The following is a 14,164-nucleotide window of genomic DNA, read 5'->3' as shown; positions in this document are numbered from 1 at the left end:
CTCTACTTCAAGCATGCGGTTCCACGTTGTCAGGATTCCAGCCTCATCCATAGATTCCACAAACATTTTTTGGGGAGGGAACCCTTTTTCATAAGCCTTCATCCTTCCACCCCACTTGCACCCCACTTCCTTTCTCTCCTGCTACTGTTGTCTGGCTCCACGCAAAGAATGGAATGACACTGCCCTGGGGGTGGGTAAAGCCTGTGGAGCGACGCAGGTGTTCCCCACTGTTACCACTTCTTAAGTTTTGGGGACGGAGATCATCCCATCCTGGTGCTGTAGAAAGGGAAAGGATTTAGGCATATAATAAGTGTCAGTGTGGAGTATGTTATTTATATTCAGTTAACCTTCCTGTTCCCCTTCCAGTTTTCCTATTTAGCCCATCTCCTGATATTAAAATAAGCCATTATCTTAAGAACCAGTGCTTCTGCCCTTATAAAATCCTTAAACTACTCCTTTATCAACCCCATAAACTTTAAACATTACCCACTTACCCCTCAAAATCTGATGATACTTTTCCTTTCAGGCTCCTCAAAAGTCCTGCTTGGTGAGGAGGTTATTGATAAGCTAGGAGCTCCTTTTCCAACTGCTTCACTTACATAATAAAGAGATACCTTCTAGAACTACAACCCCGCATAATAATGATAATGGAGAGGACTTCATCTGGATGGCAGGCCAGTGGGAGTCTTTTGACCCTTGAACAAACTTGGGAATGAGGATGACCTAGTCCCTTCTGACCCTTAGCATTTGGTTTAGGATGCCAGGAAGAATGTGGAGGGACCCTTCTTGTGACAGTCACTTAAGCCTTCTAGCCTCTTTGGGTGGAACATGGGGGAATGAGGTGGGGACTTAATTTGGAAGGTAAATGCTTAGCACCCAGCTCCTAGGATAAACAGCAACCCCATCTTCTTAGAACATGAATAGCTCTTCAGTCATGACTTGTCAGGGGACCTGGGCGTAGTGTCCATTTCAGGATTATCTGGACAAGGGAGCTTCCAAAATGAGCCTGGAGAAAGCCAGTGGAAGGCCTTGGATGGTTCCAGGTGGGATGGAGGACAAAACTGTCCCCAGCAATGGGGAGAATGAGTATGCGTATGTTTGAGTTTCTCAGACACTAGAGGCGTAAGGCCTGAAGGCTCTGGGGATTCACTACATGATACTTCCAGTCCAAGCGCCTAGACTGGTCAAAACAGAAAATTGACAGGTATTTAGTACCTTCTGTTTCCAGACCTGTGTTAAGAATAGAGTCAACCCGCTGTTCTGAAGGAGCAACCTGGGAATCCATTTCTGGATTCTCTGGAATCCATTGGATTATCCATAGTGGACCACATGGGGTAGTGACTGTGTAGGGGGTATCCTTTCTTCTGCAGCTGCTTGGTGCAGAGAGGGGTGTCTTTGGGCAGGCAGTCATCATACTGAGAACAGCCCCTTTTCCAATTCTGAAGGTTGTGGAGGTAGAGGGGCCAAAGTTGTCTACTCTTTAACCTGGTAATTGGAGGAATGATATATCATGCTGGTCACTGGGGAGTGTTAGGATCCAGATGCCTTCTTTCCTCTTCAGGGTTTTCATTCTTATTGGGTCTCCTGGCCTGTTTGCTGGGGTGTGGGTAAGGATGACCCTGAGTTTCTGAGAAAAGGCTTAGGTCTGAGGAGAATCGTGCCTTACGTACAGTAAAGGGGGCAGTGCCACTGAAGGTTGTAGGTCTGGAAATGAGGAACTTGGATCAGGATTGTTCACCATCAGGGCTTGAAGAGGTGAGTGTTTGCTTGTGTGTCCCTTTGGCCATGGGCTGCAGGAGACAGGAACTGGACTTCAGGAGCAAACCTGGCTTCTGAACTGGATGTGGTGGTTAGAGAGGACACTCAAGCCAGAACTCTAGCTCTCTGTGCCTGGAACTGAAAAGTTCTACCTATGCACTCTTCCTCCCACCACCTGTCCTCCAAACCAGGTGTTGAGAGCTGTCTCTGAGGAGGTCCGCAGTCAGTTTAGGCCAGGCGGAAGGTTTCAGAATGAACTTGTCTACCTGGCACCTTCCTCCCACCCACCTCCCACTTCCATCCCTCCATCCCATACAGTAAGAGCCATCCTAGGACAAAATTGAGTATGAAGCCTTTTAAGTGTTGGGGTGCTTAGCTTGGGTCTCTGAACCACAGGGATTTGTGTGCTAACTTCCAAGTTCTGAATATAGGAAAGAGGGGTGCTCTCTTGGCATTGGGTAATAGATAAGCAATGGGGCATCTTGTTTTTCACCTGTGCCACATCTTGCATTGAAAGCATGATTCCTCCCTAGCTAGAACAGCCATGGGGAGAGCAGGAAGGGAGATAACACTCCATTCTTGGATAGATGAGTGCATGGCCATACCTAAAAAGAAAACATCTAGTCAGCTTGGGTATGTATGCCCTTGAAAATATGGCATTATATTTTGAACTCACATTTGCATATGCTGACTCACAGGCTTTTTATTTATTAACAACCTGTTTAAAATAAATATATTAAAAACATTTAAAAATCAGTGCCCTGCTTACTGTTTGGCACATAATGGCACTCATCTTTGATGAATGATTAAATGTCACTGTCCTTAACTAAGCTGGGCATGGTGGGTACCCCATGAGTTTTGGAAAGCCGGGAGCTGTGGTAGAATTTCCTCTACTTGCTGACAGAGACACCTTTGAGGGTGGAGGCCTTTCCAGGAGTGGTTCTCTGATTAAGTTGTATATTCAGTCAGGGTTGGGCCCGAGCTGTCTCACCTTTCTCTGTCTTTCAGGTTCCTCCTATTTTGATCCAAGGAGAAAGGGTCTTCCTATGCTGCCCTCTGTGGGTGATATTGTTGTCTTGGTTCTGTCCTTTCCATTCCCACTACCACCCTCTTCACTTTACCTCCACTTCCCTGTCCCCTTCAGATTCCCAAACAAATCCTCAGAACTGGACACTAGTCTTCCTCCTTCATGACACCGTTCCAGTCACCTGATACACATCAGTACAGTATGCACTGTTTCCCCTTTGCTCACAAACATTAAATGGGTTCCCACATTCAAGGCTCTCCACAATTAGCTCTTACTTCGCTTTCCAGCTACCTACCTCTCTCTGCTCTCGTGGCTAAATCCTGTAGTCTAGCCATACTGGCCCATTCGTTTTTCCCCAAATGTCTGGCTCGCTGCCTTTATCCCGTTTCTACTTGTTTAAAAATACCACTTTCTTTTAAAATCTGCAGAGCTGCCTATGACCTCTCTAATCACAGGGACTTTTATTTCCCCTGGCCTGGTTCCTTTAGCTCTGTTAGCACAGCTCATTCAACACCTCCCACACATTCCCTTGTATTATATACAGTCCTGTGCCACTCAGTAGGCTATGGTAGAGCCTATTGCTCTTAGGCTACAAGCCTATACAGCATGTTCCTGTACAGAACACAAGATCAAATCAAGCACAAGAGGAAATAATGCATATCAAGAGACATGGTAAACAGGGGATGTATGAGGCCACTGCTGGTGTGACATGGTATACTATTTTACAGCAAGTTTTTTTTTTTATAAGTAGAGCACACTAATGATAAAGCCATGGCTGAGTACTCAGTTGGTTAGAGCATCGTCACGATGTGCCAAGGTTGCAGGTTCGATCCCCAGTCAGGGCGCATACAAGAATCAGCCAGTGAATGCATAAATAAGTGGAACAAGTCGATGTTTCTCTTTCTCTTCCTTCCTCTCTCAAATCAATAAATTTTAAACTATAAAAAGTATAGCATAGTAAATACATAATACCAATAACATTCATTATCATTATCAAGTATTGTGTACTGTACATAATTGTACATGCTATTCTCTTATACGACTGGGAGTGCAGCCAGTTTGTTTATATCAGCATCACCACAAACATGAGTAATGCACTGGGCTATGACATTAGGACAGCTGCGATATCTATGACATCACTAGGCTATAGGAATTTTTCAACTCCATTAATTAATTTTCGGGACCATCGTTGTAGATGCAGTTTGTTGTTGACTGAAACATTTTGCAGCACAGGACCATATATCATGCTCAGTCACTTAATGTTTAATTAAAAATTTTTAAAAACCATTCTAGAAGTTATTTCACTGCTGACCACTTGGTTACAGCATGTAACTCTACAACAAGCTGCCACTCCCCACTCCTACAGAGGCACCAAATGCTATGGTGCCACTACTTAGCTTTTCAGCCTTTCAAAGGCTTGTATTACCAACATTATTACTTAGGGACAAGCCTTTTAAGGACTTAACTTATTCTCTATAAAAGAAGTAATTTCATATTTCATGCACAAAATGCCAATTGGCAGATTTAGGTCCAAAATGGAAAGAAAAATTTATTCTAGTTCTGTAAATTATCAGGAATAAAGCAAGCATTTCTCTTTGCCTTGTTATAAGGAAATAGAACTTTTTTTCTCTTATCAGGAATCAGGACAGTAGCTTTGATGACCCCATAGTTATAAAATTACTTACTGGTTAAAGTTCTTTCTGAAGATGTTAAGAAGTAAGAAGTTCACTCATTTACCTGTACAATTTAAAGAAATATTTCCAGTATTTGTAGGAGTTATAAGTTATACCGCAGACCTTTGTGACAATATTTAAAAGGCCTAATCTTCCATTTAAAAAATTCTGTCTCAGAAGGTAAAAGGAAATCCCCATTATCCCTGAGCAAATAGGGGAAAAATTCATAGGTACTTTTATTTGTTAATAGAAGCCACTATAAATTGAGTTATATAGCTTTAGATCATTCTCAGAATATCTATAAACTGAAGCAGCTATGAGGTGCTCTGAGACTTTCAGATAAATGTATTTAGTAGGTTGAGTAGTCACTCTACAAAAACTTTAAATTAACTACACTGCTGAACATTCTTCATTTTGAAATTTAAGACTATCCTGAGAGGATGCTTGTGGGACATGAAACTATTGGGCACAGAAGAATTTTTAAAATGTTAGCAAATTGTTCCAGGAGAAAAAAAGTGGGAAAACTGTAGTGGAGAAAGCGAGAAAGGGTCAGCATGACGCTATAGTTAGGAGCTGGGCCTTCTCATTAAATCAGGGGCCTCTGACTATATGTATGCTACATTCACTCTTCTATTAATATAAACCAGGTGCTGAAAAATAAAATTAAGAATGTCCCAAACTAATATAAGTATTTTAAGGAATAAATGATAGAGAACATTTAGCTCCTTAATCAAGGAGTGCTATAATTTCAAGGCATCACTATAACTTATATAACTCTAAAGCAATTATATAATAAGCAAAATATGAAAGGAAAATAACCAAAGTTAACTTCCTACAGGGGCCAACAAGCAAGATCTTTGCAGCACAGCAATTAACCTTCACATACTGGAGTCTTATTTAACAGACCATCAAAAGCTCAGATTACTGAAAATCACAGATGTCACCAACAAAAGGAATATTGATAAAATAGAGTCAAAAAACTTTCCAGAGGGCTGCCTTCTCTGAAGGAGTTCCAGACTATTCCTAGCACAGGTTGGTTAAGTTATGTCTCACTGATGGCTCCATTAGAGAATGAGAATGCCCCTGTCAGTGCTGTTTTAAAAATGTAAAACAACCCTGGCTGCTGTGGCTCAGTGAATTGAGTGCTGCCTGCAAAACAAAGGGTCGCCAGTTCGATTCCCAATCAGGGCACATGCCTGGGTTGCAGGCCAGGTCCCCAGTTGAGAGTGCACAAGAGGCAACCATACATTGATGTTTCTTTCTCTCCCTTCCCCTCTCTCTAAAAATAAATAAATTACAGTAAATTTAAAAAAAAGAAAAACAACTTTAAAAATGTAAAACAACTGGGAGAGGAAAAAAATCCTACTGTTCCCTAACATACATGGCTTAGCACCCAGAGAAAGCCTCTGCCCCAAAAGACTTTCTACATAGGGTTAAGCTTTATTAAATGAGGTGTAATCTTTCATTTTCAGGATATGTCTTTTCTTGTATGGTCCTTAGAGGCAGAAGTTACCCTTGGATTCTAATACACATACATCTCTGTGAGCTCAGCTTCCTGAAAGCATACACCTGCCAGGTTCTAGATTCTCCCTTGCCAGTGACCAGATTCACTATTTCACAGCCACTAGAGTCACATGTACACTATTAACATGATGAAAAACAGCTACTGCTGCAAGTTTGGTCTAAGCGGACCGCATGTTCAAGTACTTTGCATTCTGGCAGTATGTTTTGGACAGACTGGACAAATTATTAGCATTTGAATTCAATGCTGAGAGTACTGCTTGTAACACTTCTTCAATATTGGCCACCACATATTGGAATTCAGTGTTGATGGAGTCTTAAGTTTCTCCAAGCAAGGCTGTCAATGTAGAACTTTTTGGTTTTCTGAATGTAGATCTCAAACAACACAGCAATAGGGCCTAGACACAGTGGGCAACTTCTTCCCACACTGTTCATCAAACTCAGGGTGTAAATCTTCTAGGTAGGCAAAAGCCAACTTCTTAGGGAAGGTAGCTTCACACAAAACCAAATGACAGACCCCTTGCTCAATAATATAGTGAAAAGTCATGGTGCCAGCTTCCAAGGTACATCTGGTAGGGGACAGCTCATTCAACTTTCGAAACAGCTGCTTAGCCTGACTGGCATTTTTGAAGGTCCAGAATAGACTGCTCATCCTCCTGTATTGAGGCGGCCAGCGGGAGCCTGTCTACCACTGGGGCAATCATTGTGAGTGACATCTTCCCAGGCTAATTTTAAAATTTGTAACCAAAGTAATTTTTCTAGTAAAACATCCAAACAATATATAAATACACTGTGCAACATGTTAAACCTGTTCCCCTCTACTCTTCTTCCATCCCCAAAGAAAGGCAACCACCCTCAGCTATTTGGTGTGCATCCTTCTAGTTCCTTTTCTAAATATACTACACACATTTGGAGAGAGGTTAAAATGTAAAGGGGATCATCACATTTATTATTCTTGCTTTAAAAAAAAGGTTTTATTTATTTTTAGAGAGAGGGGAAGGGAGGGAGAGAGAGAGGCAAAGAAATATCAGTCAGTTGTCTCTTGCATGCCCCCAACTGTGGACCTAGCCAGCAACCTAGGCATGTGCTCTGACTGGGAATAGAACCAGTGACCTTTTGGTTTGCAGGATGATGCCCAACCCACTGAGCTACACCAGTCAGAGTTATTCTTGTTTTTAAAAAAATTTATGCTCTGAGAGGAAGAAACATCAATTTGTTCCATTTATTTATGTATTCATTGCCCTGACCGGGGACTGAACCCACAACTCTGGCATGTTAACAATGTTCTAGCCAACTGAGCTACCCAGCCAGGGCTATTCTTGCTTTTTTAAATATAAGAATGTATACATTTGTCTTAGAAGTTTTCCATATTAGTGTGGTTAGGTCTTTGTTTTTAAGATTTTTTAGTATTGCATGGTATATGCATATTTATTCAAAATAAAACATTTGTCTAGACTCTGTTATATGGAAGGTATGTTCAACTAGTATGTGAGGGACTTCAGACATAATCATACCCTCATCCTTGCCATCAGTGAGCTGGTTCTTCAGAGGAGATGGGGAGAAAGGAGTGGGGCATACATAACCACAACACAAGGGGAAATAAATGCATCTGGGTGTAGGCCTGAAGTTCAAAAATAAGCAAAGTCACTTCTAGCTCAAAGAATCAGTGATATTGGAGCGTGGCCTAGAGTGAGCTTGAGAGGTGAAGGAAGAGGATGAGACTGGGCACAGAGATGAAAACCTGATGCAGGTTCATTTAATGTCAGACCACACAGTCCATGAGCAGGAAGGAGCTTTGATTCAATTCATAAACATTTGTCAAGCATCTATGTGTGAGATACCATAGTAGGCACTGAGAATATGGAGATGAGAAAAATGAGGTTCTTGTCTTTAAAAGACTTTCAGCTGAGTGGCATAAAAGCCAAATTTGGAAAGGCAAACTAGGACCAGATGGTGAAAGCTTTTAATTCACATGTCAGAGAGTCTGAATTTTATTTATTGGGCAAAGTGGAGCCAGGGCAGGCTTCTAGTGGGCAGGTGACGTGACTGAAGTTGAGCAGATGTAGCACTGTTCAGAATGAGTTAAAGTGGGGAGAAGCTGGGGGTGAGGAGTTTGATACCTTTCTTTCTATAACAAGATAAAAGTTACCAGTAATTTCTACCTCAGTTAAAAGGTATCTGGTGGTAGGCAATCCGGGACTTGAATGGTGGCTCTACAGTTACCAGGGACTTAGGCCTTATCTTTTCACTTTGCCATTCTGGCACATAGCTTCTATACTCATTAAATTATGGTGATGCCATGGTCTAATATGGCTGCTAGATCATAATTAGTCTCATCTATATTCCAGGTAACAGAAAGAAGAAAGGGAAGGAGATTGGGGGAAGAGGGAGGAGCACATGACATGCTTCTTAGCTAAACTAACTTCCTTTAAGGATCCATCCTAGAAGCCCAGGACAATATTTCCAGTACTTCTTTTTATGTCTTATTGTCCAGAAAGTAGTCACATGGCCTTATCCAGCTTTTAAAAAATTGATTTTGGGACAGGGAAATACCAGTTTGTTGTTCTGCTTATTTATGCATTCATTGGTTGATTCTTGTATGTACCCAGACTGGGGATCGAACCTGCTTAGGCAAGACTTAGAAGTGTAGTATTGTGTGTGTTTATTTTTTAAACTTTTTCCCTTTTTTAAAAAGTGGAGGTATAATCTGCATGCAGTGCAATGCACAGATCTTAAGCATACAGTTCTGACAAGTGCATATACCTGTGTAACCCACACCCCTTTCAAGATACAGAGCACCCCATTATTCCCAGAAATCCTCTCCCACTGAGGGGGCCTTTTTTTTTTTTTTTTTTTTTTTAATTTAACAGCCTAGAGCCCTGGCTGTTGTGGCTCAGTGCCTTGAGTGTCGGCCTGCGAGCCAAGTGTCGCTGGTTTGATTCCCAGTCAGGGCACATTACTAGGTTGCACGTCAGGTCCCCAGTTGGGGGCATGAGTGAGAGGCAACCACACAGTGATGTTTCTCTCCCTCTCTTTCTCCTTTCCCCTCTCTCTAAAAATAAATAAACAAATAAATAAATAAAAAATTAAAAGCCTAAAAGAGAGATAATGAGGGCTTAATTGGGGTGGTTACCATAGAAATGGAAAGAAAGACTGTAGAGGGAGATTGGATGTGGAAGATGAGAGAAAAATCAAAGAGAATGCTGAGAGCAGAGCCTCTAACAGAAACAGGAAGTTGGAGGGGGTCTAGATTGTTGCAGATGAGATGGAAGGAGAAAGGGGAATGAGCACAGTATTAGGTATGTTCACTTGAGGTGCTGGTCAAACAGTTTCGGTGGAGATACCCAGTAGGCAGTTGTATCTGCAGCTTGGGAGGGCAATCAGAGCTCAGTGGCATCAAATACCACAGAGATGCTAAAGAGGACAAGGAACTAAGAAATGACCCAGGAATTTGGTGACTATGAGCTTGCTGGTGACTTTTGACAATGAGGTTTTTTAAAAAGATTTTATTTATTTTAAGAGAGAGGGGAAGGAAGGGAGAAAGAGAGGGAGAAAAACATCGATGTGAGAGAGAAACATCAATCAGTTTATTTCTCACACGCACCCCAACCTGAGACCAGGCCTGCAACTCAAGCATGTGCCCTGACCGGGAATTGAACCAGCGACCTTTCACTTTGCTGGACAATGCTCAACTAACTAACTGATCCATGCTGGCCAGGACTCGCTGGTGACTTGGAGCAGAATCCAGATGCCAAGTCCTAAGTGGGCCATGAGGGTTTAAGTCATGCAGAAGGGGAACTGGTAGAGTCACCTGAAATAATTTTAAAACCTTTTTAAAAAACTGAAGTCCTTTCACAAACAAAAGGGTTATAGGTAGATGCTGTTTTGAGAAGTGTTTCGATGAAATGAGAAAGGGAATAGTATTGTCAGGAAAAGATCAGGGATCACCTCATCCTTACAGGGACATAGCCCCTTGCTCTTTCAATTTGCTTTCTAAGGGACAGGAGGATGGGATAGCTCCCTGCCTCCTTTTGGATATATGACCTCCAAAAATTCAAGCTGAACAGGTGGAGGTGGGAGAGGATGCTGCCTTTGACACCTGCTGGGGTGGGATGGGCCAGCCAGACACTGCCAGGATAGTTGTGAGGAGATGCTTATCTTTGAGGCAAGATTAGGCAGTCGTGGGTTTGAATTCTGTCTCTGTCCCCACCTGGCTAGATGACCTTGGCAAGTTACTTAACCTGAGCACCTAGTTCCTCAACTGTAGAATGGAAACCATTATGCCTACCTTTCAGGGTGGTTTTGAGAATTACAGACAAGTGCTTGTCACCTAGTAGGTAATCATAAATGAGTGCTGTTATGGGACTCAGCCCCTCCCTGTGGGACGGAACGGCTAACGGACGAACCAGTCAGAATCTGAGACCTACCTCCCGATCTTGGAGGGTAGGGAGGGCTCCCTGCGCCTCCTCCCTCCAGGAGGTGGGGACAAGGTGGAGGGAGGGCTGTAGGAGGAGGAGCTGGTGTGCTGCGACCCGCCCCGTCCAGTCCAGTCTGGCCTGGGCTCTGTCCTAGCCACCACTACCCTAGCAGCCTGTCCCGGTGCACCGCGCACTGCCCCGTGTCTAGTCATGACCCTGCGCCCGCCGCTACGGCTCTTTCTGCTGCTGCTGCTCAATGGGGCGGTAGGCTGGGCTGATACGGGGTTAGAAACCGAAAGTCCTGTACGGACCCTCCAAGTGGAGACCCTGGTGAGGAGATTGCCCTGGCCCGCGGTGGGGAGGGCCTTGTACGTGAATACAGGTCTAGAAGAACCTATGAGCCCAGAGGAGAAGTGCGGGGACTGAGTTGGGGGGCGCTGGGTCTAGGGACAAGAACGGAATCATTGGCGGAGCCTCCGTGACTCCTGTAGTCCGATCATAGGTGGAGCCCCCCGAGCCGTGTGCGGAGCCCGCTGCCTTTGGAGACACCCTTCATATACACTACACGGTGAGGGGTCTGGGGGACCAAGGCGGAGCCTGGGAGGGGGCGGCGCCCTGATGAAACACGTCAGCTTTGGCTTGGACACGTGGCAAGCAGTTCGGGGAGTTACTGGGTTCTGGGGTCTTCGAGCACGTGGCGCGGGGAGGGACGTTCCTGTTGCCTCCCCATTTCCCCTCCCTGCTTTTCCGCCAGTTCCTCCTGGGCACTGAGAAGTGAAGGGTGGCGAGATCTCCGAGAAGTGCCAGCCCTTTGGGGCTTCCTGTTCCTTTACTGCCCCGAGGGGAGTGTTAGGCGGCAGCTGCTAGGGGGTTGCCCAGACCAGCGGCCCAGGTGTGTATTGCGCCTGCTGGGAGGGAGAGGTGGGTACTAGGTGTGCAGTCTGGATGCTCTTCCCCCCCAGGGCAGCTTGGTAGATGGACGAGTTATTGACACTTCCCTGACCAGAGACCCTCTGGTTATAGAACTTGGCCAAAAGCAGGTGATTCCAGGTATGTGACCTGTGCCTTCCACTCCTCTTTTTCCCAACAGAAGTGTTTTCTTAACCTCTTCAACCCTAAGCTACCTTAGAAATGCCCCCCTGGAATTAGTATGACCCCCCATCTCTAACAGCCACGGCCTGAGGTTCAAACCCCACTTCTTTTTTAAGATTTTATTTATTTTTAGAAAGAAGGGAAGGGAGGGAGAGAAAGAAAGGGAAAGAAACATTGATGTGAGAGAGAAACACAGATCAGTTACCTCTCATACACACCCCCATCTGGACCAAACCTACAACCCAGCATATGCCCTGACCGGGAATCAAACCAGCAACCTTTCGCTTTGTGGGATAACAGCCTCTCAACTGAGCCACACTGGTCAGGGCTCAAAGCTCACTTCTAGTATTCCTCTTGCCACATACCCTACTGTAAGCCAGATTTGAGAAGTGGGGAGCTCAACTAAGGGTCAAAGGGGAGCCTTTCATCTCCTCTCTTGGGATTTGGGGAATGTAGTAAGTAGCTTCATGTTCAGTTGTGTCTTCTCCTTCAAGGTCTGGAGCAGAGCCTTCTAGACATGTGTGTGGGGTGAGTATCTGGGCAGAGATGGGCTTGGGTACTCCCTTTGCATGGGTAGTCTTTCTCTCCTCTCCTTGCTCCTAGATGAGGCAGGAGAATGTGGGGAAAAGGGTCCTGACCTTGCATCGGTCATTGGGTCCAGGTCATTGGGACCCCTGAGGACATCTAAAGCCTCTGTGCCTCTCTGGCTGTGGGTTTTGTTGGAGGAGATAAGGCATGTGGGGGGTGGAGGTGGAGTGGACACCTTTGCTGGTCAACCTGTCTGGTGCTAGGTGGGAAAATTCACCTTTTGGGTATGAATACCCAGAGGGTTTTGCTGGTGGAGCTTCAGATGGTCTGAGGCTGCTGGCCCATCTGGTCCCACCTCTGGCTGTGACTTACATTTTTTCCCTTAGAGAGAAGCGAAGGGCAATCATTCCTTCTCACTTGGCCTATGGAAAACGGGGATTTCCACCATCTATCCCAGGTAACCTGACTAGACCTCTCTCTCAGATCATCAAAATACCTAGTCCCCAAGAGCTACTCAGCTTCTCTGGAGCTTGAGAAGGTCTAAACTTGGTTTGCTAAAAAGGACAGGAGTGGCTGGGGCCTCCTTCTGCACAGCCATTTTTTTCCTGCTTAGATCATCATAGGGACCAGAGAACCAGTTAAGGTCACCTGGCTTGCCCTCTGACAGCCAGCAGCTTTTTAAGGAGGAAACACCTAATTGTGCCACATGGATCTGCTGCCTATGCCACCCTTCCCAGAACTGTGGAATTCTTTCCTGCCTTTTTCCTACAATTCCAAACTGTGCCATTTGTGCAGTTGGCATGGCTCCTCACCACACCTCCACCCTTCCTTTTAGCCTTCACCAGGAAGAGATAGTAAAAGTGATCACCGTCAAGAAATTCAAACTAAATAAAACAGAAACAAGTTTTAAAAGCCAGGCCCATCCCATAACTTTAAAAGCCCTCACAGGTCACTGCTGATTTGTCCTCTTGAAGGCCTGGGATTGGACAGATTTCCCAAGATGTGGATCTCCTGCTTTTGGTTCTGTTAGCTAAAATGTGTTCTACTTCAAAGGATTGGGGTAAGAGTTCTTATCCCAGTTCCAGCTTAGAGGGACACCTGGAAAGAGATTAGGGGGGCTAAAGAGAAACAAACTCTTATCCAAAGCTCTATTGCCTCTGCTTTCCAGTTCTGCTTCTATCTGCATTTATCTCCCCGCCCCTTACTCGTTCCCCCACCCCTTATTTCATAAGACACATCCTTCTTCCTCTGCAGCTCTTACGTTAAAATATCTATCTTTTCTAAACAATTGCATTAAATATGACCATTGGTTGGTGAAAATTTTAAAAGTTCAGTTTAAATCCAGTTAATTTCAGCCCTGCAAAGATTGTATCCATGTGGCTGTTTGGAAATGGATACAGTTAGTATGGCGGTTTCTCTCACTTATAAATGGAGAACAGGATGTATGTTTCAGATCCACAGAAACTTTTCCTGTGCTGTCAAAAACCTGTCATGAAAACCAAACCACACTTGTATATTTGGGGTAAACATGACTATCACTAGACTCTGTTCACAACCCACCTCTGCCTTTTTCTAAGGGAACTCAACCCCGCATTCGAGTCTTGCCAGCTTCATAGTTGTTGCTCTGGCGTGGCTTGCCTTCCCTGTCGTCATTCAGATTCAGAGTTCTGGATAAACTACACAGAGATTCTAACCCTGCCTCCTCTCTGTCTCCAGCGGATGCAGTGCTGCAGTTTGACGTGGAGCTGATTGCACTGATCCGAGCCAACTACTGGCAAAAGCTGGTGAAGGGCATTTTGCCTCTGGTAGGCATGGCCATGGTGCCAGCCCTCCTGAGCCTCATTGGGTATCACCTATACAAAAAGGCCAATAGACCTAAAGTCTCCAAAAAGAAGCTCAAGGAAGAGAAACGAAACAAGAGCAAAAAGAAATAATAAATACTAATTTTAAAAACTTTGCATTCTTCACCTGATACTTTCCGAGGCTACTTTTATAAGTGGGAATGAGGTAAAGGAGCTGGGGAAAGGCATTCTGAGTTGGATCTTGTCTGGCATGGGGGTGGTTAGAGAATTTGTATCACCTCTTCCCCTGGCCGCCTCTTCCTGTCCTAACTTACCACAGGGATTGTTCTTGAATCTTCCCATAGG

The 14,164-nt window shown here is 44.5% G+C and overlaps 1 protein-coding gene and 1 pseudogene across 1 annotated transcript; one reads left to right on the top strand and one right to left on the bottom strand.

The window, feature by feature from the left end:
- Positions 1-6,088: 6,088 nt before the first annotated feature.
- LOC150011691 (vesicle-trafficking protein SEC22b pseudogene) lies at positions 6,089-6,683 on the bottom strand (annotated as a pseudogene).
- Positions 6,684-10,487: 3,804 nt separating this feature from the next.
- Positions 10,488-13,973, top strand: FKBP11 (FKBP prolyl isomerase 11). Its single transcript, XM_090273096.1, has 6 exons — positions 10,488-10,727; positions 10,900-10,965; positions 11,360-11,447; positions 11,984-12,017; positions 12,404-12,474; positions 13,734-13,973. Exons 1-6 carry the CDS (start codon positions 10,608-10,610, stop codon positions 13,949-13,951), a joined length of 597 nt encoding a protein of 198 aa, XP_090129222.1. The 5' UTR covers positions 10,488-10,607; the 3' UTR covers positions 13,952-13,973.
- The last annotated feature ends 191 nt before the right edge of the window (positions 13,974-14,164 follow it).

This window comes from Furipterus horrens, unplaced genomic scaffold (assembly GCF_987537825.1).
Source record: "Furipterus horrens unplaced genomic scaffold, mFurHor1.1.pri manual_scaffold_4, whole genome shotgun sequence".
NCBI classification, from domain to species: Eukaryota; Metazoa; Chordata; class Mammalia; order Chiroptera; family Furipteridae; genus Furipterus; species Furipterus horrens.
Note: the sequence above shows the minus strand (reverse complement) of the source record. Positions and strands in the feature narration are given on the sequence as shown.